The sequence below is a fragment of the Ahaetulla prasina genome, chromosome 13 (genome assembly GCF_028640845.1).
Source record: "Ahaetulla prasina isolate Xishuangbanna chromosome 13, ASM2864084v1, whole genome shotgun sequence".
Taxonomy (NCBI): domain Eukaryota; kingdom Metazoa; phylum Chordata; class Lepidosauria; order Squamata; family Colubridae; genus Ahaetulla; species Ahaetulla prasina.
In genome coordinates, this window is record NC_080551.1 from 639,188 (window position 1) to 663,822 (window position 24,635).

The 24,635-nt window shown below is 47.4% G+C and overlaps 1 protein-coding gene across 2 annotated transcripts in view; it reads left to right on the top strand.

Annotated features, from left to right (window-relative positions):
• IQGAP1 (IQ motif containing GTPase activating protein 1) overlaps nucleotides 1-24,635 on the top strand; it is a 153,873-nt gene that overhangs the window by 14,290 nt on the left and 114,948 nt on the right. Inside the window, exon 1 of one of the 2 annotated variants that reach the window (XM_058155984.1) lies at nucleotides 16,106-16,194. The exons of the other annotated variant lie outside the window; for it this stretch is intronic. Coding sequence (XP_058011967.1) covers nucleotides 16,121-16,194 — 74 coding nt within the window. The 5' untranslated portion in view covers nucleotides 16,106-16,120. Of the gene's footprint in view, nucleotides 1-16,105; nucleotides 16,195-24,635 lie in introns of those variants that run through there. 2 annotated transcript variants of the gene reach the window in all.

Genomic DNA, 24,635 nt, shown 5'->3' on the forward strand with positions numbered 1-24,635 from the left:
CAAACGGCAGCACTCGAAACTGGAAACATCCTAGAGGGCAATTGAAAGCGGTTTTCCATTCATCCTCCTCCTTTATACGAACTCTGTAGTAAGCCTCTCGTAGGTCTAATTTAGTGAAAAACTTTCCTTTCGCTAGATGCACTAACATATCTTTCATGAGCGGCATGGGGTATACGTTTTCGGCGCATACCGCATTAAGGTTTCTATAGTCAACAATAAGACGAAAAGAGCCATCTTTCTTTTCTCGGAACATTACTGGTGCGGCCACACGAGGCCTAGCCAGTTGGATAAACCCCCGCTCTAAGTTTTTGTCTATAAATTTACGTAGCTCCCCCAATTCTTTTTGGGTCATGGGATAAGCTTTTGGTTTTGGAAGCTTTACCCCTGGAAGTATGTCTATTGCACAGTCAGTAGGCCTATGGGGAGGTAGAACATCTGATGCTTTCTCGCTAAAGACTTCTCGCAAGTCCCAGTATTCCTTAGGTATCCTCTCCTCCCCTTCTATCCGTTCCGTCATTGCCCCCATCACGTCATGGGACACGGCCACGGCAGATCCCTCCTTGGTTTCTCTTTTCTCCCCTCTTAGCGTCTTGGAGCGAAAACGTAAAACTCCCGTCTTCCAGTTAATATGGGGGTTTCACTTCCGCAGCCATGACAAGCCTAGCAACAGGGGTTGGTCCATCCCCGGGGCTACTATGAAGTTTAGGATCTCATGATGGTCTCCCATCATCATTTCTATGGGTTCTGTTACAAAATGGGCGGGCCCTCCCCCTGCCACAGAGCCATCCAACTGGGCAAAGGCTATAGGCCTACTCAGTTTTAGTTACATGTTCTCTACTACCTTGGGACTGATGATGCCCCTAGTACACCCAGAATCTAGAAGCGCTAGCATTTCCCCCTTATTACCCGAAGAGGGGACATGCAGTTTGACCGGGATGTTCAAAGGACCCCGTGTCCAACGGACCCCGTGTCCAACTCACCAGAAGATCTTCATCGGATTCTGACGTGGTTTCGCTGTCATCGGATTCGGTCGGTGTTCCACACTCCTCCCTGATGGGAGTGGCCTTCTTGGCGACGCCTTCTCCCACTTTTGCCGGCTTTCACGCCTTAGCATCTGGTTTCACTGGTTCCTTTCCACCGCTAGGGGTCGTCTTAGGCACCAGCTTCACCCGACAGTCAGCTGCTCGATGGCCTTCTTCTCCACATCTGTAGCATGCAGTTGAGCGTTGCCTCCCACTCTCTGACGTAAGGGCGTCCCTTGGAGGACCTCTAGGAAAATAGGCAGGGTTTGGCCTCCCAGCGTGCTCTCTTCGGCTACGATCCTTCGCTAGCTCGATTTCCATCTCCGCTGCCAGGGTGTACCAGCCGTACAACATGGTTGGAGAGGCCCGTGCCCGGCACAATTCATACAGATCTCCATTCAGTCCATCTTTGTAAATGTCCACAAGGGTCACCTCTGACCATCCTCTCATCAGGGGAACCAGATCACTGAACTCCTGGTTGTAGTCAGCCACTGGTCTCCTCCCTTGCCTGATAGTTTTCATCCGGCCTTTGGCCTTCTGCTCTGCCAGGGGGTCCTCGAACCTCCTCCTCAGTGCAGTAATAAAATGCTCGTAGTTTTGCAGTAAGGGGGAGTGGCCGCTATATAATGACACAAACCACGCAGCTGCTGTTCCTGTTAGGTTTTGGGTCACAGCTCTAACTTGTGCTGCCTGTGACCAATAATCTTCCCCCCAGTCCATCATATGGTTATTCACTAACGCCAGGAACAGTCCTAGCTCCTTGGCATTTCCATTGAATTTCCCTGATATGGGGGGGATTTTTGGCTTTTTCCTTCCTCTGCACAGCCTCACTTGGTCAGCAGGTGGCATACGCCCTCCATCCAATTCAGCTACCTCTGGGAAGGGGTTTTCTGGCTCTGGGCCTTCCGAAATCTCTACGCCCTGGGAAACTCCTCCAGCGGGCCCCTTTGTAGTTTCTTCCTCCTCTTCTCCCTCCACCTGGAGGACTGAATAGGGGATTCATACCTTTGGCGAGCAGCTTGCCTTACTTTCACTTCACGAAAAAGACGCAATGCCTCTTCCAACTGGAAGCTGTCTCTGATCTTCTGCTCCTCTATCCACTCGGAAAAACTTCGTGGTTTCCCCTTTCTCCTTGTAGTTACTCCAGAGAGAGGTTCTTTGAAGTCTGGTAGCCTCCTCTCTTCTTCCAGCTGCAATTGCTCCAGCTCCCGGGCTCTGCAATCCTCCAGTTCAGGGTTAAAACTGACAGAAGAAATACCTCCGGTTGCCTCCCCCAGTTCAGCAGCTGGCTGGCTTCCCATCAAAGGTTTTCTGTCAGCCCCCTCGGTATTTTGATTAAAATCCTGGTTGGTCGACATGCTGTGAGATTCAACTTAATGTCAGGCTGCCTCTGATTATATCTAGGAAAGAATACACCTTGACTTCATTTGCAGATAAAGAAAAGTACTTTTACTAGATACATCTTGACTGCAGCAGTATAAAGTTGAATCTGAGACAAAATATGGCTAACAATCTATATCCCCCCGTTACTCCCTCCTCTTCCCCAAGAGGTCATCAGGTCTGGTCCAATGCCAGCTCCTTCTCGGGGCCCCGTGGTAATCTTCTTCCGCAGGTCTCTGGCTGTCAATCATATCAGGAATGCAATGTCCGTTAGAGTTCGCGCTCAAACATTCCTGTTGAATTCAAAACATTAATTTCCCCTCCCCCCTTAATTATGTCAGACCGACACTCTTAAAGGGCCCTCTCTACCTAACTTGAATCCAAGAGCTATTTACATTAGAAATAAAACCCCATGCTATCTAACAACTGAATATAAGGAGTACAAAAAGATGTGAAGATTGGAGTGGAGGCTGACACCCATCTTTTTACACAGCTGCCTCAGGTTGAGGAACTTGGTAGACAGGTATACTTTATCCCCCACTTGAACTCTCCCTCTGGTGCCCTCTTCTTATCTGCCTGTCTCTTTTACATCTCCCTAGCTTTCTGCAAGGCTCTGTACACTACCACCCACATTTCCTTTGAGGTTTCCATCCATTCAGCTAGTGATGCCAAAGATGGTTGTGAGTGATTTCTGAGTGATTTCTGGCATGGGTGCAAACTCTGTTCCACTAACTGCCTGGAAAGGAGTAAATCCTGTACTACTAAGAATAGAGTTATTGTATTCGGCCCAATTGGTCTGTTGGTAATTGATATAACACCTCAGGTACTGCTCCAGAACTGAGTTTGCTCGTTCACAGGCTCCATTGGTATTAGGATGATAGGAGGAGTTAAGACCCTGAGGAGCCAATCAGTTTGAGGAATTCCTGCCAAAATTATGATGCGAACTACATCTCGGTCGGAAATGATGCGTTTTGAGACTCCATGCAGTCAATAGATATGCTGCACAAACATCTTTGCCAGGGATCAGACAGAGGGAATCTTCGGGCATGATACAAAGTGTGCCTGTTTGGAGAACAAGTCTATGATGGTCCAGATTACAGTGTTTTCCATGCTTTCTGGCAAGTCCACAATAAAGTCCATAGAGATTTCTTCCCAAGGTTTCATTGGATTGGTCACTGGTTGCAATAGACCAGGGAGCTTCTGGGTAGCCGTTTCATGGAAGTGCACACAGGGCAGCTGCCTATGCAAGCCTCTATGTCCTTTTTCATCTTTGGCCAGCAGAACTGCCTTTTCACTAAGTGAAGTGAAGAGTTTTACTAACTCAAAATGTCCTACTGCCTTTGTGTCATGAGTCCTCTGTAAAATCCAGGTGTGTTGGCTGGCTGGGACATATAATTTTGTTCCCTTCCATGCCAAACCCTCCTTTAGGGACAGTCATCTTTGTGCTACTGGAACCACACATCTCTCTTGCCATGCATCTTTCAAGGGCTACACCAAGTCTTGGGCTGGCTCCAGTCGGAATGCTGTTTGCTGTTGAATGAGGGCTGTGTGCTGTCTGGATGGAATGATAGATGTCACTAAGGGATAAGGCCCTGTGAGGAGCCAATCAGGAAATCACTTTATTAAATTAATATGCCTCCCCACCCTCCCACCCCATCCCGATTCCCAGCATCTCTGGGATAGAAATCCTAAAAAAGAAGCAGCATCATTATTGGGTGTTGTACTTTAGGGCTGATAAAGGTCTGTGTGTTTCCTAAGGAATAATGGTCCAATGTCTGGGCTTGTTGGTTAGGAAATATTGGGAGTTGGCAACTAGTAGCACTGAAGCTGACATACCTCCACACCTGGTGAAAATCCTTCCAGGTATAGAACTTAAGGATTCTGAGATGTATTCCAGAAATGCCCCTTCCCCCTGGGGGAAGAATAATGTGTCCCCTGCTCCCAACCTGCCAGGATTGTCTGGCATGGTTGGTTCTGTTAGATTCTTTTCTGTCCCCCAACACGTGGATGTCAAACTTGGGACTTTTTTCTCCCTTCGCTAAACCAGACCAGCATATGACACAACTGGCCTGTGGGCCGCGAGTTTGACACCCCGGCTCTCTTAGTTCAGTGATGGCTAACCTTTTTGTTGTCGCGTGCCGAAAGCGTGTGCGAAAGCGCACCCGTGCACCCACACCCATACTGCAATGTGTGCATGACCCCCTGTGCTCACCCTACGCATGCATATGCGACCTCCTGCACACACACACCCCACACTCCCCCGTGCCCCATTTTGAGCCTAGTAGGCCTCCCTGCGCATAACCCATAATGCAATGTATGACTCCCGTGTGCCCCGCCCACCCATGCAGGCATGTGTGACCCACCCGCGCTCCCCCCACCCACCGCATATGCACGGCAGAGAGCCAGAAAGCGGCTGGCTGGCAGGAGGCAGGCACGCATCCACAGTGGAGCTGAGCAGAGAGGGCTCTGCATGCCACCTGTGGTACACATGCTGTAGGTTTGCCATCACGGTCTTAGATTATGGCTGGGAGATGCATGGTGATGCCTCCCTTAGTAGTTGCTAAATCCTTGGCTCTTTATTTTTTGAGGATCTTCTAAATTTTTAAAACAAGAAAATAACTTGGGCTAGACACAGTGTCTAGCGTCATCTGTGTTTCCTGAATAGAACTGTGGAGTCCTTGGTGCTCTCTGAGCTTGGTTGCTGGCTTGCAGATGTTTCATTACTCAATTAGGTTACATCAGTGTGAGTCGGTGTGGGTTTGCTGCCTATTTATATTCCATTACTCATCCTGCCCTTTTTTGGAGGGGAGGGGGTTTCCTCTTTGGTGGTTACAGAAATGGCTCTAGGGTCCCATAGGCATTCTTGGATAACAGAAGTGGGGGAGGGTTTGTAATGCAGACCCAGCAGCAAGGCAAGGCAAGCCTGGTCAAAGGAACCACTGAAGGGAAGTCGAGGAGGGAGCGGAAAGCGTTTCTGCTCAGCTGCTTTTCTCTGGCAGGCAGTTCGTGTGAGCATCTGTAACAAGCTCTGAGCCCAAGTGGGAGGTCCTTGTGGCGAGCTCTGGCCAGTCACGCCCTGAGGACTCTTACTACATTGACAGAGAGTAAAGGGATTCTTTTTTCCAACCATTTTTAGTGAGCCAGGCTTCTTTGAACTGAGGCTTCTAATCTGAAAATGGCAGCCAGCATAATGCATGTTACACAGTGTGTGTGACCTTTTAAAAACTGTCCAATACCTCCAGGCCTGAAATTATTGCAAAGTTAAAGGTACAAAACCGACATGGCCAGAAAATATTATTTTCTGAATATATTTGCAGACAATATGATTTTTATAATATCTAATCTACTTCAAATACTTTTATAACTTTGAGTTGCAAGATTTTTTATACATTTTAATGCACCTGTTATCCAAACATACAGATAGACTTACAACCATTACAACCTTTCAAAATTACAAAGTCACTGAAAAAAATGTGACTTAACAGCAGTTCTCACACTTAAAACTGACACAGCATCCCCACCCTAACCTCACGGTCATGTGATCAGAATTTGGTATCTTGGCATCTAGCAGGTATTTATAATGTTTGCAGTGCCCCGGGATCATGTGATCACTATCTAGAAAATTACAGGGAAACATTCAAAATAAAAATACTAATTATGGAAAAGCATAAATCTTTGGGGACAGCTTGCTGGGGGTCCCACCACTGGAGAATATCGTCTTCAGGAACCCTGTTCAGTGATGGTCCCCTTCTTTAGAGTAACCTGTCCCTAGATAATAGTGAAACAAGCAAACAAATGGATTGTCAAAAAGATCAAATGACTAAAATCAAATTATCGTGTTTGGGACACATTATATACAAAGACCCAAATCTCTGGGGGAAGCTCATGCTGGGAAAAGTGGAAGGAAAAAGAAGAGAGCAGTCAGATAGAAACTGTATGGACTCAGATCAGTGGTGGACTAGGTTAGAGACAGATTGTTCTGAAAAAAAAATCTATGTGGTTGGTAAGAGTAAGCAGGAACTTGATGGTACATAATGAATTAAAAAATTGTCATGCTATGTAAAATAGTCACAAACCTAAATGACTGACTATAATAATTTGTTTTTTTAATGTATTACCATAAGCTACTCAGAGCTTCCAGAAATGGAGTGGCATACAACTTGTATTAAGTAATAAATAAATGATCAACCAAGGCACGTTTAGGGCTGATATCCATGACTTTCGACCAGAAGTGTCCAATCTGCACCATCTTTAATTGTTTTTTGACTTCTACCAGATGATCAAAAAGGTCATTTGAGGCCAATCTTTATCTTCTCCCTCTTTGCCTTAACTTGGGAGCAAGCATGCCGGGTTCTTTGATTTGACTGCTGCTAATGCCAAGTCTGCTAGCAACAAATCTCTCCTTGTCCACCATTTAATTAGAACTTAGAACATAGAATAATAGAGTTGGAAGGGGCCTCAGTGGTCTTCTAGTTAGGGGATTTAATTTTTAAACCCCTGTCATGGTCAGATCATTTACTCCTTCAGCTGGACTTTCGAACCGCTGCACCACACCGCAGGGAGACGGAGCCGATTCGATGGTTCCATCCCAGGCGCCTGATGGACCCAGAGAGGTTTCTGACGGAGCTTGGGCCGTTTCCCGGGGAATTAGCCCACGGCTCGGCCGAAGAACTGGTGGCCGCCTGGGAAGAGGCAGCAGCCGGGGCTTTGGACAGCATCGTGCCTTTGCGGCCTCTGACCCGGCGCCGAACTCGACCAGCTCCTTGGTATAACGAGGAGCTGAGAGAGATGAAGCGCCGGAAAAGACGCCTAGAGAGTGGTTGGAGGTCCAGCCGCTCCGAATCTGACCGAACAAACACTAGTGAGGTCTTACATTCAGACCTACCTAGTGGCGATAAGAATGGCAAAACATAATTATTTTTCCACTCTTATCGCATCGGCAGATAATTGCCCACCCACCCTGTTTAGGGTGACCGCTCCCTGCTTATGCAGGAGGCTCAGGAGGACCCCTTGCAGGGGCGTGCTGAGGATTTTGTACAGTATCTGTCCGATAAAATCGCTCAGATCCGGGATGGACTGGATGCTGATTGGATAGATTCAGGCGGGATGGCGGGGATGGGTCTTGTGGATATTACCTGGGCTGGGTTTGATCCTGTGACTCTCGATGACATGGACAGGTTGTTGGGTAGGCTGAATCCCACTACATGTTTATTGGATCCATGTCCCTCCTGGTTGGTACTGGCCACATGGGAGGTTACACGAGGCTGGCTCCTGGGAGTTACCAACGCTTCCTTGTTGTGGGGCATTTTCCCCACTGCCTTGAAAGAGGCGGTGGTGAGGCCCCTCCTCAAGAAGCCTTCCCTGGATCCAGCTGTATTAGCGAACTATCGTCCAGTCTTCAACCTTCGCTTTTTGGCGAAGGTTGTTGAGAGTGTGGTGGCATATCAGCTTCCCCAATACCTGGAGGAAACTGTCTATCTAGACCCGTTCCAGTCCGGTTTCAGACCTGGATACAGGACGGAGACGGCTTTGGTTGCGTTGATGGATAACCTCTGGAGGGCTCGGGACAGAGGATGTTCCTCTGTCCTGGTCCTTTTAGATCTCTCGGCGGCTTTCGATACCATCGACCATGGTATCCTGCTGCGGCGGTTGGAGGGATTGGGGCTGGGGGGCACCGTTTATCGGTGGTTCTCCTCCTAGCTCTCTGACCGTTCGCAGACGGTGTTGGCAGGGGGGCAGAGATTGACCTCACTTGTGGGGTGCCACAGGGGTCGGTTCTCTCACCTCTCCTGTTCAACATGTACATGAAGCCGCTGGATGAGGTTATCCGTGGTTTCGGGGTGGAATACCATCTGTACGCTGATGATACTCAGCTGTACATTTCCACCCCGAACCACCCCAACGAAGCCGTTGAGGTGATGGCCCAGTGTCTTGAAGCCGTGCGGGTCTGGATGGGGAGGAACAGACTCCAGCTCAACCCCTCCAAGACAGAGTGGCTGTGGGTTCCGGCGTCCCGGTACAGTCAGCTTACGCCATCGCTGACTGTTGGGGGTGAAGTATTGACCCCCAGGGGAAGGGTACGCAACTTGGGCATTCTCCTGGACGATCGGCTGTCCTTAGAGGAACATTTGACGGCCGTCGCCAGGGGAGTATTTTATCAGGTTCGCCTGATTCGCCAGTTGCGCCCCTTCCTAGACCGGGACTCCTTACGCACGGTCACTCACACCCTCGTTACTTCCCGCCTGGACTATTGCAATGCTCTCTACATGGGGCTCCCCTTGAAGAGGACCAGGAGGCTCCAGCTAATCCAGAATGCGGCTGCACGGGTGATAGAGGGAGCACCTCGTTGCTCCCACATAACACCTATCCTGCGTGGCCTGCACTGGCTGCCGGTAGCCTTCCGGGTGCAATTCAAGGTGTTGGTTACCACCTTTAAAGCGCTCCATGGCTTAGGACCAGGCTATTTACGAGACCGCCTTTTGCCACCGATAGCCTCCCAACGACCTGTGCGCTCCCACAGGGTGGGCCTGCTCAGGGTGCCGTCGACCAAACAATGTTGGTTGGTGGCCCCCAGGGGGTGAGCCTTCTCTGTGGCGGCTCCGGCCCTTTGGAATGAGCTGCCTCCGGGGTTACGCCAACTCCCCGACCTCCGGACCTTCAAACGGGAACTTAAGACTTTATTATTTCATCGTGCGGGACTAGCCTAAGTGTAATTTTAATTGTAATTTTAAATGGGTTTTACGTCGGTCTTTGACGATTTTAGTTTGATTTGGCCTTTTAAATATTTGTTTTTAAATTCTGTTTTAAACTTGTTGTTGATATTGTGTGTTTTAAATATAGCTGTAAACCGCCCTGAGTCCTTCGGGAAAAGGGCGGTATAGAAGTTAAATTATAAATAAATAAATAAATAAATAAATAATCCAACCCTGTACTCAAGCAGGAGACCATTGGTTAGAAATGACACCTTGTTAGAAATGGACTATTGTTAGTATGGAGGAAAATTAAAGAAAGACATCACATGAAAATACCAGACTGGCTCTCCAAGATGGAGGCATTGATACATCCAAATGTGATCAATATGGAAAAAATTGTAAGCTATAAGGACATTTTGAATGATAAAGGGAAAGTTAAATTTAAACAAGAACTGACCAATCAAGGGATTGATTTAGCATGGTGACCATATGTGCAAATACAATCAAGATACGAGAAAGATGCAAGAATATATGGTTTCTATAAAGAACCAACAGAACTAGGCCAGATATTACTAGGGACAGATGAAAAATTAATTTTAAAAAATGTATAGCTACTTATTGAGTATTAAAATGAGGACCCAGATTGTTGGGGGGGCAATAAGTTGACTTTGTAAATATACAAATAGAATGAGACTATTGCCTTATACACTGTAAGCCGCCCTGAGTCCTTCGGGAAAAGGCGGTATAGAAGTTAAATTATAAATAAATAAATAAATAAATAAATAAATAAATAAATAAATAAATAAATAAATAAATAAATAATCCAACCCTGTACTCAAGCAGGAGACCATTGGTTAGAAATGACACCTTGTTAGAAATGGACTATTGTTAGTATGGAGGAAAATTAAAGAAAGACATCACATGAAAATACCAGACTGGCTCTCCAAGATGGAGGCATTGATACATCCAAATGTGATCAATATGGAAAAAATTGTAAGCTATAAGGACATTTTGAATGATAAAGGGAAAGTTAAATTTAAACAAGAACTGACCAATCAAGGGATTGATTTAGCATGGTGACCATATGTGCAAATACAATCAAGATACGAGAAAGATGCAAGAATATATGGTTTCTATAAAGAACCAACAGAACTAGGCCAGATATTACTAGGGACAGATGAAAAATTAATTTTAAAAAATGTATAGCTACTTATTGAGTATTAAAATGAGGACCCAGATTGTTGGGGGGGGCAATAAGTTGACTTTGTAAATATACATATAGAATGAGACTATTGCTTTATACACTGTAAGCCGCCCTGAGTCCTTCGGGAAAAGGCGGTATAGAAGTTAAATTATAAATAAATAATCCAACCCTGTACTCAAGCAGGAGACCATTGGTTAGAAATGACACCTTGTTAGAAATGGACTATTGTTAGTATGGAGGAAAATTAAAGAAAGACATCACATGAAAATACCAGACTGGCTCCAAGATGGAGGCATTGATACATCAAATGTGATCAATATGGAAAAATTGTAAGCTATAAGGACATTTTGAATGATAAAGGGAAAGTTAAATTTAAACAAGAACTGACCAATCAAGGGATTGATTTAGCATGGTGACCATATGTGCAAATACAATCAAGATACGAGAAAGATGCAAGAATATATGGTTTCTATAAAGAACCAACAGAACTAGGCCAGATATTACTAGGGACAGATGAAAAATTAATTTTAAAAAATGTATAGCTACTTATTGAGTATTAAAATGAGGACCCAGATTGTTGGGGGGGGCAATAAGTTGACTTTGTAAATATACAAATAGAATGAGACTATTGCTTTATACACTGTAAGCCGCCCTGAGTCCTTCGGGAAAAGGCGGTATAGAAGTTAAATTATAAATAAATAATCCAACCCTGTACTCAAGCAGGAGACCATTGGTTAGAAATGACACCTTGTTAGAAATGGACTATTGTTAGTATGGAGGAAAATTAAAGAAAGACATCACATGAAAATACCAGACTGGCTCTCCAAGATGGAGGCATTGATACATCCAAATGTGATCAATATGGAAAAAATTGTAAGCTATAAGGACATTTTGAATGATAAAGGGAAAGTTAAATTTAAACAAGAACTGACCAATCAAGGGATTGATTTAGCATGGTGACCATATGTGCAAATACAATCAAGATACGAGAAAGATGCAAGAATATATGGTTTCTATAAAGAACCAACAGAACTAGGCCAGATATTACTAGGGACAGATGAAAAATTAATTTTAAAAAATGTATAGCTACTTATTGAGTATTAAAATGAGGACCCAGATTGTTGGGGGGGCAATAAGTTGACTTTGTAAATATACAAATAGAATGAGACTATTGCCTTATACACTGTAAGCCGCCCTGAGTCTTCGGAGAAGGGCGGGATATAAATGTAAATTAAAAAATTAAAAAAAAATATGGAAGGAGAGCAAGTGAAAAAAACAATGATAAGATGGGCTAAAAACTTTGGTTACTCAATAGAATTAGATAAATGGCAGAAATTATGGGATAGAAACTATAAACTAACAATGTCAATGGCCTATAAGAAAAATTTATACAAAATGTTTTATAGGTGGCATTTATTACCAGTGAGGTTAGCAAAGATGTTTGAAAACACATCAGCTAAATATTGGAAGTGTAATCAGACACCTAGTTCATATGTGGTGGACATGCCCAAAAATATTGGACTAAAATACTTGATTAGAAAAAATGATAAAGCGACACATAGATTTGAAACCAGAAATGTTTCTGCTGGGTATATTACCAGAACAGTATAATAAAGGGAACACATATTTAATTCTGCCTGTAGTAATGTCAGTAAGAATAGTGTTTGCTGTTGGAATAAAATGCAATGGAAAAATGATGAAGTCCTGACAGTTGAAAGTGTAATAAAAAAATATTAGAATGTGCTGAGATGGATAGACTGACACTTAAGATAAAAGAAAAGGAAGAAACAGAATATTTTTTTTAACATGGGATTTATTTTAAAAAGGTAAAGGTTCCCCTCGCACATACGTGCTAGTCGTTGCCGACTCTAGGGGCAGTGCTCATCTCCATTTCAAAGCCGAAGAGCCAGCACTGTCCGAAGACGTCTCCGTAGTCATGTGGCCAGCATGACTCAACGCCAAAGGCGCATGGAACACTGTTACCTTCCCACCAAAGGTGGTCCCTATTTTTTCTACTTGCATTTTTACTTGCTTTCGAAACTGCTAGGTTGGCAGAATCTGGGACAAGTAACAGGAGCTCAGCCCATTACACGGCAGCACTAGGGATTCAAACAGCCGAACTGCTGACATTTTGATCGACAAGCTCAAAGGGTTTGTGTGGCTCAGGATGTAAGAAGCCTGTTATTAAACACAGCTGCCTGCATTTACTGCAGGTTCTAGTCCCACCAGGCCCAAGGTTGACTCAGCCTTCCATCCTTTATAAGGTAGGTAAAATGAGGACCCAGATTGTTGGGGGGGCAATAAGTTGACTTTGTAAATATACAAATAGAATGAGACTATTGCCTTACACAATGTAAGCCGCCCTGAGTCTTCGGAGAAGGGCAGGATATAAATATAAAAACAAAACAAAACAAAACAAAAAGTCCTAGCCCCTGAGCCACCGCGTCGCTATTAACTATAACTATTGGTTATAGTTAACCAATGGTTAACTAACAGGAAAAAAAGGTTAGAAACTAAAAAGAATTTTAAAAGATGATAAAAATTTATATTGAAAATTTTGCAAGATGGACAAAATAATTGTATTATTCTGTGGTTAATATTGATATGTGTATTAAGATTACTAGTATGATTATGGTTATTGTTGTATCTCTACTTAAAATTAATTGTGCCCAGACAACATGCTGTTCAGATAGACATGGAATTTTTTATGTTTTTAAAGAAAAAGGTACCAATAAAACATATTCAAGAAGGAGACTCTATACCATTTCAAATAAATGGCTGTTCCATCTTGTTTTTGAAAGCCTCCAGTGATGGAGCACCCAAAACTTCTGAAGGCAAGTTATTCTATTGGTTGTGTACTCTCACCATTAGGATATTTCTCCTTAGTACTAGGTTGCTTCTCTCCTTGGTTAGTTTCCAACGATTGTCTCTTGTCTTGCCGTTTGGTGCTTTGGAAAATAATTTGATCCCCTCGTCTTCATAGGAGTCCCTCAAACATTGGAATGCTGCTATCATGTCATCCCTAGTCCTTCTTTTCATTAGATTAGACTGTCAGATCTGCCATCCCATTGCTTCCGCCCTGCTTCACTATAATGTCATCCTACCACAAAAGGGGAAGGGGGAAGTAGGGGAATGTCAGGAGTGGGGATGACGACAGGGGTGCCAACCCGAGATAAGAGACAATGAAAGATCCAGGGACCCGGTGCCCAAACTGACACTAGACAGACCCAATTCCTGTAACCGTTGTTTGTATCTTTTTAGTCCAAATTTGTGTTGCTCTTCTCTGCAGTCTTTGTAGAGTCTCAGCATCTTTTTTATATTATGGTGACCAGAACTGGATGCAGCATTCCAAGTGTGGTTTTATTAAGGCTTTGTAAAGCGGTACTAGAACTTCACATGATTTTGATTCTATCCCTCTATTAATGCAGCCTAGGATTGCGTTGGCTTTTTTAAAAGCTGCAGCATACTATTGGCTCATATTTAAGTGATTGTCCACTCCAAGATCCCTCTCACAGTTACTGACATTAAGCCAAGTTTCACCTAGTCTGTACCTATACAGTTGGTTTTTCTTGTCTAAGTGTAAAATCTTACTTTTATCTACATTGAATTTCATTTTGTTAGATAGGGCCCTGTGTTCAAATCTGTCAAGATCTTTTTGGATCTTAAGCTTGTCAATTGTAGATGAGGTAGAAAGCCTGGCTTGTATCACACAAACCTGCTAGAATGTGGCCTCCTTGGCTTTAGGTGTGGCAGCAGCGCCGAGCTGAGAGGCAAGGAGATGGAGTGACCACGAATCTGAAGTCAGAGTAACAGAGTTGGAAGGGACCTTGGAGGTCTTCTAGTCCAACTGCCTGCTTAGGCAGGAAACCCTACACCACTTCAGACAAATGGTTATCTAATCTCTTCTTAAAAACTTCCAGTGTTGGAGCATTTACAACTTCTGGAAGCAAGTTGTTCAATGGATTAATTGTTCTAACTGTCAGGAAATTTCTCCTTAGTTCTAAGTTGCTTCTCTCCTTGATTAGTTTTCACACTTTACTTCTTGTTCTACCCTCAAGTACTTTAGAGAATATTAGACTTTTTGTGGCAACCCCTGAGATATTGGAACACTGTTTAGTTCTGCATAGAAGATCCAAGGAACTTAATAAAAAAAAAAATAGCACTTAGACTTTTATACTGCTTCACAGTGCTTTACAGCTCTCTCTAAGAGCTCTCTCTCTCTCTTTCTTACAGATAAGAAAGATTTCTTATTGAACATTAGGAAAAAACCTGTTATGATTACAGCAATTCAGCAATGGAATGTGTAACACTGGAGTTGTTAGTGTTCCCTTCAGCAGAAGAATTCAGTTAGTCCTTGATTTATGTCCATTCATTCAGCAACCTTTCAAAATTATAGCAGTGCTGAAAAAATAGACTTATGACAGGTCTTCAAAGTTCTGGCTGTCACAGCACCGTATGATTTTGATCTGGGCATTTGGGTGCCCAGCTTGCACTTACGATATTGCAGCAAGCTGTGGCCCTTGATCACCATTTGTGACCTTCCTATAAGCAAAGTCAGTGGGGAAGCCAGTAGGGAAGGATGCTGGTGGCTCTGGAAGCTTTCTCCGTTGCCGTTCCACAGCATCCCCCTACTTGGGAGGGGGTGACTTTCTCAGACCCTCCCAAGGCCTCCCTGCTGTCCCACAGTCTTCCCCTCCATGGCAACCCCACATTCCTTGCCTGGGACTTGCCGTCTTCTTGCTTAGTGACCCATCCCTGGCATTAAGATGGCAACCGGGACTGATGATAAATTTATGACCTTATTGTTAGCGACCGGCAATCCTGGTCTCAACTGTTATGTGGCGGCTAAAGCAGCGCTGTGAGAAATCCTTCCAATTCTCTAAATCTCTGATTTCAGTTTGCAGATTTATAGCAATCCCTTGCTGGGATATAATTTTGGGTGTTCAAGGACTCCCATCAGAAGGATACCCACTGAAGTAGCGTTGGAGAAAGCTGAAGTAGCTCTACTATGATAATCATGATTGTGCTGCAATAATGTCTGCCTTTTTCTAAAATTACAGGATCTTTGGTATCTTGACACACTTGTTCTTGGTTCTAGAGTATTTTTTGATGCTTTGAAGTAAAAAAGTGGTTGAGCGAAAGCCATACCGGTTAGACAGGTTCTTTTGCCATTCAGAGGAGTTTCTTTGTATTCCCACTTGTATGCTGAAGTTGTTTGTCTCCATTCCTTCTTTTTCTTTCCTGAAATAACTCTGGTTTTCTTGGATTTAGTGGTTTAAGTTGATGTTTAAGTTGATGGCTTTGTGCCATCAAGTCGTTGTTGACTTGACTGAATGTCAAGTCAAGAATGACTGAGAGTGAGAATGATTCGAGTTACTTACAGATTCGTGACTTCTGTTCTGTGTATAAAGTAGAGTATGTATTAATCAGTTTTGAGCTGCTGCTTGCTACAGTTTATATCTCAGTAACCTGCAGAGTAAGTTTTTCCCCAATTCATCAGATTGTCAATTGAGGCTAAGTAAAGAATGGATTTATATTTTAATTTTTTTTAAATCGAGCCGGAGATACAAGCTTCTGCTTTCTGGAATCAAGCTGGCAGCCCCTTTCAAAGGGGGCAGATTGCAGATTGAGAAGAGAAAGTCCACATTGTGCCCAAACACTGAATTTCTCCAGCATTTAGTTCTTTTAGTCAGCCCAAACTGTGGAAGTACATGCAGTGTGACTAATATTCCGGGTGTGGTTGGCGTGATAGAGCGTCTTGGGTGTAGAATCCCCAACTTTGGCTGCTCTGCAGACATCTTCATTTCTTGCAAGCCTTTGTGATGCGGCTCCTTTTCTTTTTGTCTGCTGATGGGTTGGATGCCTTTTTCGGGTGTTTCTGTTGGGCTGCTTGCAGGTGAGATCAGCAAACGCTGTAAAGCTTTATATTTCTTTTTATCACGGAGGCATTTGTGGAACGCTGGAAAATGTTTTAGAGGCAGGCTGCCTAGAGGGTTGGAACAGAAGCAGTCTCCCTCTCCTCCCCTTCTCTCTCCTCCTCCTCACTAGATATGAAACTGTACAGAGGACACATGAATTGGGAGAAAGGAAATCATTTCGCTAGCTTGTTTCACATTTTTTTAGTGTTTCATTGGATCTTGAATATTACAATCTTTTGATGTCAGTGACAATAAACAAAACAGGAATGTAATTGCCTGCCCCCACCCTCTGTATCTCACAGAGAGAGATACACATACATATACATGCACACAAACACACAACTTACCCATATATAGTGGTTGGATAGTCTAGTGATTGGAGCGTCACCTTTGATGCAGAATGTTATGGTTCAACTTCTGGCTGGTATCTACCTTACCAAAGGGGTCCTTGGTCAAAGAGCCACTAACCTTTTACCTAACTACTTCAAATATGAGAGTGATGCGAACTAGGAGTTGTGTTGGCAAAGATGCCTACAGGATTAACAAGGTCCGCAACAGATGTTGGGGAACCAGGACAACCTGTTTGGAACAAACCATACATGGATGAGACAAGAAAACTTGGAAACGATGGAATACTACTACAACAACAGACCTAACAGGGCGATACGCATGAGAGAACCATGGATGGATAGAAGAACTGCATCCATACTAACAGAAATACTTCTTATCCGACACTTCAACTGAGTGAAAAGGAAGCTGCTTGTGCAACTTGAGATACATCAGAGATGTCAAACTCAAGGCTCGCAGGCTGGATCAGGCCCACGAGGTGGTTAAATCTGGCTCACGGGGCTATCCTGGAAGCAGTGGACTGGCCCACGATGACTTCGCCCAGCCCAGGCTGACCGGGTGCCAATCTACAATCTGCTAGTTGCCATCCAGCTGGAATGCAGCCAGCCTTAGATTGCGGGGCTGCCCTGGACCCCGTGAGGGGCCACCCCAGTCCTGCCCCCTGAGTGCATGCACAGGAGGTGGCAAGCGCACTCAGGGCCTGGTGTCCCATGTTGCCCTACAGCCTAACTGCGGTTTGAGCGCTTCACTTTCATCCAGGACTATGACTCTGTCTCAGCTGCGGTGGCTGTGGGCAAAGACATTGTGGGGTTGTGATGAGTCAGCCAGCTGCAGCCCCTGTGCACTTGACTCCCTCCCTCAAACCTCATCCTCCAGTGAGCCTGCTCCTCACCTTTCCCATCGGGAGTGGGGTGGGCAGGCTGCAGGCTCACTATAGGATGAATTTTGAGGCAGGGGGGCAGTGACTGGCTGAGCTGCTTCTTCTCTCCCTGTTTGTTTTTTTCTGCAGGACTAGCGTCACTGTTCAGGGGGGGCAGCATGTCAGATCCAGTATCATGTCTTGCGATTCTATTAGAAGTGGGCGGGAGGAGGAAAGCTTGATGGCATTTTTCAAATGCTTTTGTTGTAACTGCTTGAGAATTAGGGTGGGGGATTGTCTGCAGAAATGGAAGACTCCATCCCAATCTGGTTCTAAGGCCATTGTGCCCTGAGAGTGAACCGTATCTGCCTAGCCCCTTGCAGTTCTCAAAGCAACCTTGTGGCATCCCACTGGCTTCCGGTGGACTGGTCAGAGGGATTGGATTTGGGGAAATGGAAGGAATGCTTTGTGCTTTGCGCAGGACCTTCAGATTCCACCTGACTTTACTGCAACCACTTTCTCTCAGTAAAAATTCTTTTGATTCAACTCAATGGAGTCAAGAGTTTGCTTTCCTGAGGGAAAGTAGCTGGGGCAGGTCCTTACAAGTGCTATGTTCTCTATGTCTAATGTACGTTCCTTTAGAGATTTAAATATACCTTGGATTAATGCTATTAATATTATGCAATCTTCCTGTTGTATATTAGAATCTAATTCAATGTCCAAGATGGCGGCCGCACCGCTGAACAGCTGATGCGGCGACGGGCCTATTTCGGGCCCGACCGGGTGGGGGGGGGTCTTTTTGACAGCTTGGACCCCCCGCCCGGGTAGGTGAGAGTCCGGTGAGTCGGAGGATGGGCAAACTGAGGCGGGCGTCTCGGGTTCCTTGGGAGGAGTCCTGGGCGCTCTCCTCCGCGGTGCGGCCGGCGATGGCGGCGGCCTGGCTGGGCGGCAGTGGCCCGGCCTTTTCCAGCGGCCGGGCCTTTTCCAGCGGCCGGGCCTTTTCCAGCAGCGGCAGCGGTCCGACCTTCTCCAGGCCGGGCGGCAGCGGCCTGGCTGGGCGGCAGTGGCCCGGCCTTTCCAGCGGCGGCGGCGGCCTGGCTGGGCGGCAGTGGCCCGGCCTTTTCCAGCGGCGGCGGCGGTGGTCGGCGGCCTGGCTTGCCCCTGCTTCGGGAGGGGCCTAGAGCCTTTCTCCCCTTTGTCCCCCCCTCGTCTGCGGTGCCGGTGGTGTGAGCAGCCTGGCCTTATCCAACAGTGGCGGCGGCGGCCGAGTTCTTCGGCGGCGGCCTGGCCTGGAGGCTCTTTCTCCCCGGCAGCGGTAGTGTCGGTGTCGGTGGCGGCGGTGGCGGCGGCCTGGCTGGACCGGCTTGGCCAGGGCCTAGCCTGTTGGTGGTTGACTGGGTCCGGTGAACTGTGGCATGACCCAGCAAACCCGGCGGGTGAGTGGCCTATTCCAGCTGGAGGCCTGGCTTAGCGGCCACGAAGAGGCCCGACGGTCGCCTTCTTTGTCATCTTGAAGGCTGTCCACGGGTCCAGGGGACGCCCTCGCTACCATCTAGAGGACGTCTATAGACCGTCTATGGGGGCTTTTTGAGTCCTTTGCCCCCCCCCCGGACTTTTGGAGAGAGATGCCTCGTCGGTGGAGCAGCTTGGCCCATTAGGCGCGTGTTTCGTCCTCTTTGTCAACTTGAAGGACGATCACGAGCCATGTAAACACCTTTACCATCTCTGAGGATGCCCATGGGCTGGCTGCAAGGATCGTCTGAAGACCTTTGGTCCCCAGCTGGGGAATTGAGGATGGTCCTGGACAATCCTAGCTTGTCTACTGTAGGACTATATCCTCTCCCCTCGTGCCCATAGACCACCCTCGGGACTGGAGATGAGGGTTGGAGCTCTGACTGAATCATGGCGGTCTGTTCATCTACCGCCCAAGACCTATATCCGTCTGTCCTCTACTCGGAACCACTGGTGCGTCAATTTCCATCTTGACAGGTCCAGGATGGGTCCGTTTGCGATTTTATCATGCGGACATTTACAGCGGCTGACCTTCTTGCCCTGCGAGACTCCCTCTCTCATGGTCTGGCCTCCACATTATCGAGGCCCATCTTGAGGACGGGTTTTGGAACCCCGAGAGATGGCATGCCAAAATAGGAGACTCAGGGATTTTAATTAATTATTTTAATAGGGTTTTAAAGGGAATTTTAATGGGAATCTTAAGGGAGGTGGGAACTGACGGGTTTGGGTTGGAGGGGAGGTAGTGGGTGGGGTGGGAGGTTAGGGTGGGTGAGGGGGTAGCCCGTCGGGAGGAAACCAGTTCCAGCGCATGCTCGTGGCGACTATCAAATGGGTTCGGAGGTTATGGGGGAGTGTGTTCCTTTGTGTGAGGTGAGTCTATTTGCACGGTAAGTGGGAGGGGCAGATATGGCGGAAGGGGGGGATCGTATCGACATAGGGGGTCACGCGTTCGATGTCTGCAGGCGATCGCGTGCCCCGATCCCCCTGACTTCTCCCGTTCCCCGGATGGTCAAGACCCTCAGAGCCTGGGCCTACGTCTGGTGGTATGCAACGCACGGTCCGTGGCCAATAAGGCCCCCCTAATACATGATCTGATTCAGGGGTGCGGCGGATATTATAGGCGTTACGGAGACCTGGTTGGGCACTGAAGGGGGTGTGCCCCTGGTCGAGATGTGCCCACCGGGTTTCCGTGCATTTCATCAGCCGAGGGCCCAGGGTAGGGGTGGAGGGGTGGCGGTTGCTATTAAAGAGAGTCTAGAGCCGAGGGAGACCACTGTACCTCAGATCGCCGGGTGTGAATCCCTCTTTGTGAGGTGGGGTCATAGATGTCAGATGGGCTTGCTGGTCGCGTACCTGGCTCCTTGCTGCGTGACAGCTGCCCTGCCCGAGCTCCTGGAGGTGCTTGCCGGGGTGGCAGTGGAGACCCCCAGACTGTTAGTCATGGGGGACTTTAACTTGCCATCTGCCGGCTCGTCATCGACAGTAGCTCGGGAGTTCTTGGCCTCCATGACGGCCTTGGACCTGACTCAAGTAGTGGATGGCCCCACTCACATCGGGGGAGGCACACTGGACCTGATTTTTGTCTCTGGTCAGTGGTTGAGAGATCTGGACTTAAAGGAAATAGTCATTGAACCTTTGTCATGGTCAGATCACTCTCTCCTTCGCCTGGACTTTCTGACCGCTACCCAACACCGCAGGGAGACGGAACCATTACGATGGTACCGTCCCAGGCGCCTGATGGACCCAGAGAGGTTTCGGACGGAGCTTGGGCCACTTCCTGAGGGTCTGGCTCACGGCACGGCAGAGGAACTAGCTGCAGCGTGGGAGGGGGCTGCGGCTGGGCCTTTAGACCGTGTCGTGCCTTTGCGCCCTCTGACCCGGCGCAGATCCCAACCGGCTCCTTGGTTCTCCGAGGAGCTGAGGGGGATGAAACGCCGGAGAAGACGCCTAGAGAGTTCCTGGAGGTCCAGCCGTTCAGAGGCTGATCGGACACTAGTTAGATCCTATACTAGGACCTACGTAGTGGCACTGAGGAAGCGGCGTTCTCGCCTCCTCCCTCATTGCGTCGGCAGATAACCGCCCAGCTGCCCTGTTCGGGTGACCCGCTCCCTCCTTCACCAGGGGGCGGGATGACCCGCTGCAGGGACGTGCTGAGGAGTTTAACGTTATCTATACGATAAAATCGTTCAGCTTAGGGACGGTCTGGACCAAAATTGTGGCGATTCAGATGGGGTATCTGAGGCGGTCTTGGTGATGTTGTTTGGGATGAGTTTGACCCTGTGACTCCGAGGACATGGACAGGTTGCTGGGTAGACTGAATGCCACCACGTGTTTACTGGACCCGTGCCCTCCTGGCTGGTGCTGGCCACTCAGGAGGTGACACGAGGCTGGCTCAGGGATTCTGAGTGCTTCCTTGTTGGAGGGAGTCTTTCCGGCTGCCTTGAAAGAGGCGGTGGTGAGGCCCCTCCTCCAGAAGCCTTCCCTGGACCCGGCTGTTTTAGGTAATTATCGTCCGGTCTCCAACCTTCGCCTCGCGGCGAAGGTTGTAGAAATATGGTGGCATATCAGTTTCCCCTGCACCTGGAGGAAACTGTCTATCTGGACCCGTTCAGTCCGGCTTCCGACCGGTTACAGCACTGAGCCGGCTTTGGTCGCGTTGGTGGATGATCTCTGGAGGGCCAGGGATAGGGGTTATTCCTCTGCCCTGGTCCTATTAGACCTCTCAGCGGCTTTTGATACCATCGACCATGGTATCCTGCTGCGCCGGTTGGAGGGATTGGGAGTGGGAGGCACCGTTTATCGGTGGTTCTCCTCCTATCTCTCCGACCGTCGCAGACGGTGTTGACGGGGGCAGAGGTCGACCCGGCGCCTCACTTGTGGGTGCCGCGGGGTCGATTCTCTCGCCTTCTGTTCAACATCTATATGAAGCCGCTGGGTGAGATCATCAGTGGCTTCGTGTGAGGTACCAGCTGTACGCTGATGACACCCAGCTGTACTTTTCACACGGGCCACCCCAATGAAGCTATCGAAGTGCTGTCCCGGTGTTTGGAAGCCGTACGGGTCTGGATGGGGAGAAACAGGCTCAAGCTCAATCCCTCCAAGACGGAGTGGCTGTGGATGCCGGCATCCCGGTACAGTCAGCTGAGTCCGCGGCTGACTGTCGGGGGCGGGGCATTGGCCCCGATGGAGAGGGTGCGCAATTTGGGTGTTCTCCTGGATGCACGGCTGTCTTTTGAAGATCATTTGACGGCCGTCTCCAGGAGAGCTTTCCACCAGGTTCGCCTGGTGCGCCAGTTGCGCCCCTTTCTAGACCGGGATGCCTTGTGCACAGTCACTCACGCCCTTGTGACGTCTCGTCTGGACTACTGCAATGCTCTCTACATGGGGCTCCCCTTGAAGGGCATCCGGAGGCTGCAGTTGGTCCAGAATGCAGCTGCGCAGGTGATAGAGGGAGCCCCTCGTGGCTCCCGAGTGACACCTATCCTCGCAGGCTGCACTGGCTACCTGTGGCCTTCGGGTGCGCTTCAAGGTGTTGGTGAGCGTCTTTAAAGCGCTCCATGGCATAGGGCGGGTTGCTTACGTGACTGGCTGAGCTGCTTCTTCTCTCCTGTTTGTTTTTTTCTGCAGGACTAGCGTCACTGTTCAGGGGGGGCAGCATGTCAGATCCAGTATCATGTCTTGCGATTCTATTAGAAGTGGGCGGGAGGAGGAAAGCTTGATGGCATTTTTCAAATGCTTTTGTTGTAACTGCTTGAGAATTAGGGTGGGGGATTGTCTGCAGAAATGGAAGACTCCATCCCAATCTGGTTCTAAGGCCATTGTGCCCTGAGAGTGAACCGTATCTGCCTAGCCCCTTGCAGTTCTCAAAACAACCTTGTGGCATCCCACTGGCTGCCGATGGACTAGTCAAGGGGGTTGGGTTTGGGAAAATGAAAGAATTGCTTTATGCTTTGCACTGGATCTTCAGATTCTGCCTGACTTTACTGCAACCACTTTCTCTCAGTAAAAGTTCTTTTGATTCAACTCAATGGAGTCAAGAGTTTGCTTTCCTGAGGGAAAGTAGCTGGGGCAGGTCCTTACAAGTGCTATGTTCTCTATGTCTAATGTACGTTCCTTTAGAGATTTAAATATACCTTGGATTAATGCTATTAATATTATGCAATCTTCCTGTTGTATATTAGAATCTAATTCAACCACAGGGGCAGTTTTACTGGGGGAGGATTATGCTGACCCGTTGACAAGCATGGAGCCTTTAATATTGTTTCCTGGTGTGTCTGGGGTACAGGTAGTCCTAGACTTACAACCACAATTGAGCCCAAAATTTCTGTTGCTAAGTGAAACATTTATCAAGCGAGTTTTGCACCATTTTATGTCTTTATGCCACAATTATTAAGGGAATCACTGCAGTTGTTAAGTTAGTAACACAGTTATTAAGTAAATCTGGCTTCCCCATTGACTTTGCTTGTCAGAAGATTGTAAAAGGTGATCACATTGACCCTGGGACACTACAACTGTCATAAATATGAACTAGTTGCCAAGCGGCTGAATTTTGATCACTTGATTATGGGGATGCTGCTTACGGTGAAAAATGACTGTAATGACATTTTTTTCAGTGCCATTGTAATTTTGAATTGTCACTAAATGAACTGTTATAAGTTGAGGATTACCTGTATTGCAAGCTCAATGACTATATAGGCGTCGTGTCCCACTCCTCCTCTGACGGCCGGGTCTGGGAAGTCTGTATCAAGCGTGGCCACGAAGCCTCTGCAGCTTTGCCAAATTCCTATCAGAGTTCTCAGGGCAGGCAGGAATCCAAGGTGTGACTTCAGCAACCAGATGAGACTTTGCCTGACTCAAGGAATGCCAAAAAGCAGATCCTTTATATAGGCCATGGGGTGTGGCTCCATGACTCAGCACTTATCCAGGCCTGCTCCTCCCTTCCTTTTGCTGACTTCGCCTCTCCATTCTCCGAAAGCGGGGATCTGTCCACTGTGTCTTTTCGTCCTCCTGCTCTGCTGCCGGCAATTCTAGCTCGTGGCTGGCTTCAGGCTCACACGCTGTAGGGAGGTTTGTTTGCTCATTCTGTCCGGGCACAGTGCCAGGGCTGGGGGCTGGAGGCATGCCAGGCCATTCTTCTTCAGTATCAGTCTCTGGCTCAGATAGCAGGAGATGGGAGGGGCCCGGCTGAGGAGAGGAGGGTGGGCGAGGCACAACAATAGGTACTGTGTAGGTCATACCGAACCTGGTGACCCACTTGATACAGCAGATGCATGTTACCTTGTGGAGACTCATGTGTTGGTCAGAGCTATACAGAGCTGCTTAAATTTCCCTTCTGTATTACCTAATGAAACATGTATGTTTATGGATTGGTGACTGGGACCAGAGGTTTTTTTTTGTATTCCGAGCTTTCGGACTCATGCTGGAGCCTATCTTCAGGGAACTTCTCTCTAGCAGAGTGTGAGCTGTTCTCTGTGTGGTATTTTTAGTATGTGGCTTTTTAGATGTTCATTGGGGTGTGTTGAGGATTGGCTTTTAAGTAATTAGCTGTTGTTTGCTTGTGCTGCTCAGCCCTCACCTCTAAGTACTTGATAGGCTGATGGTAAATCAGCACTCCTGTTGACTGACGAGAGGCCCATTTTCCAGGTTTCAATAACTTCCCTGGCTGTTTTTGTGCTTGCTCGTCCAACAATCTTAGTAGCT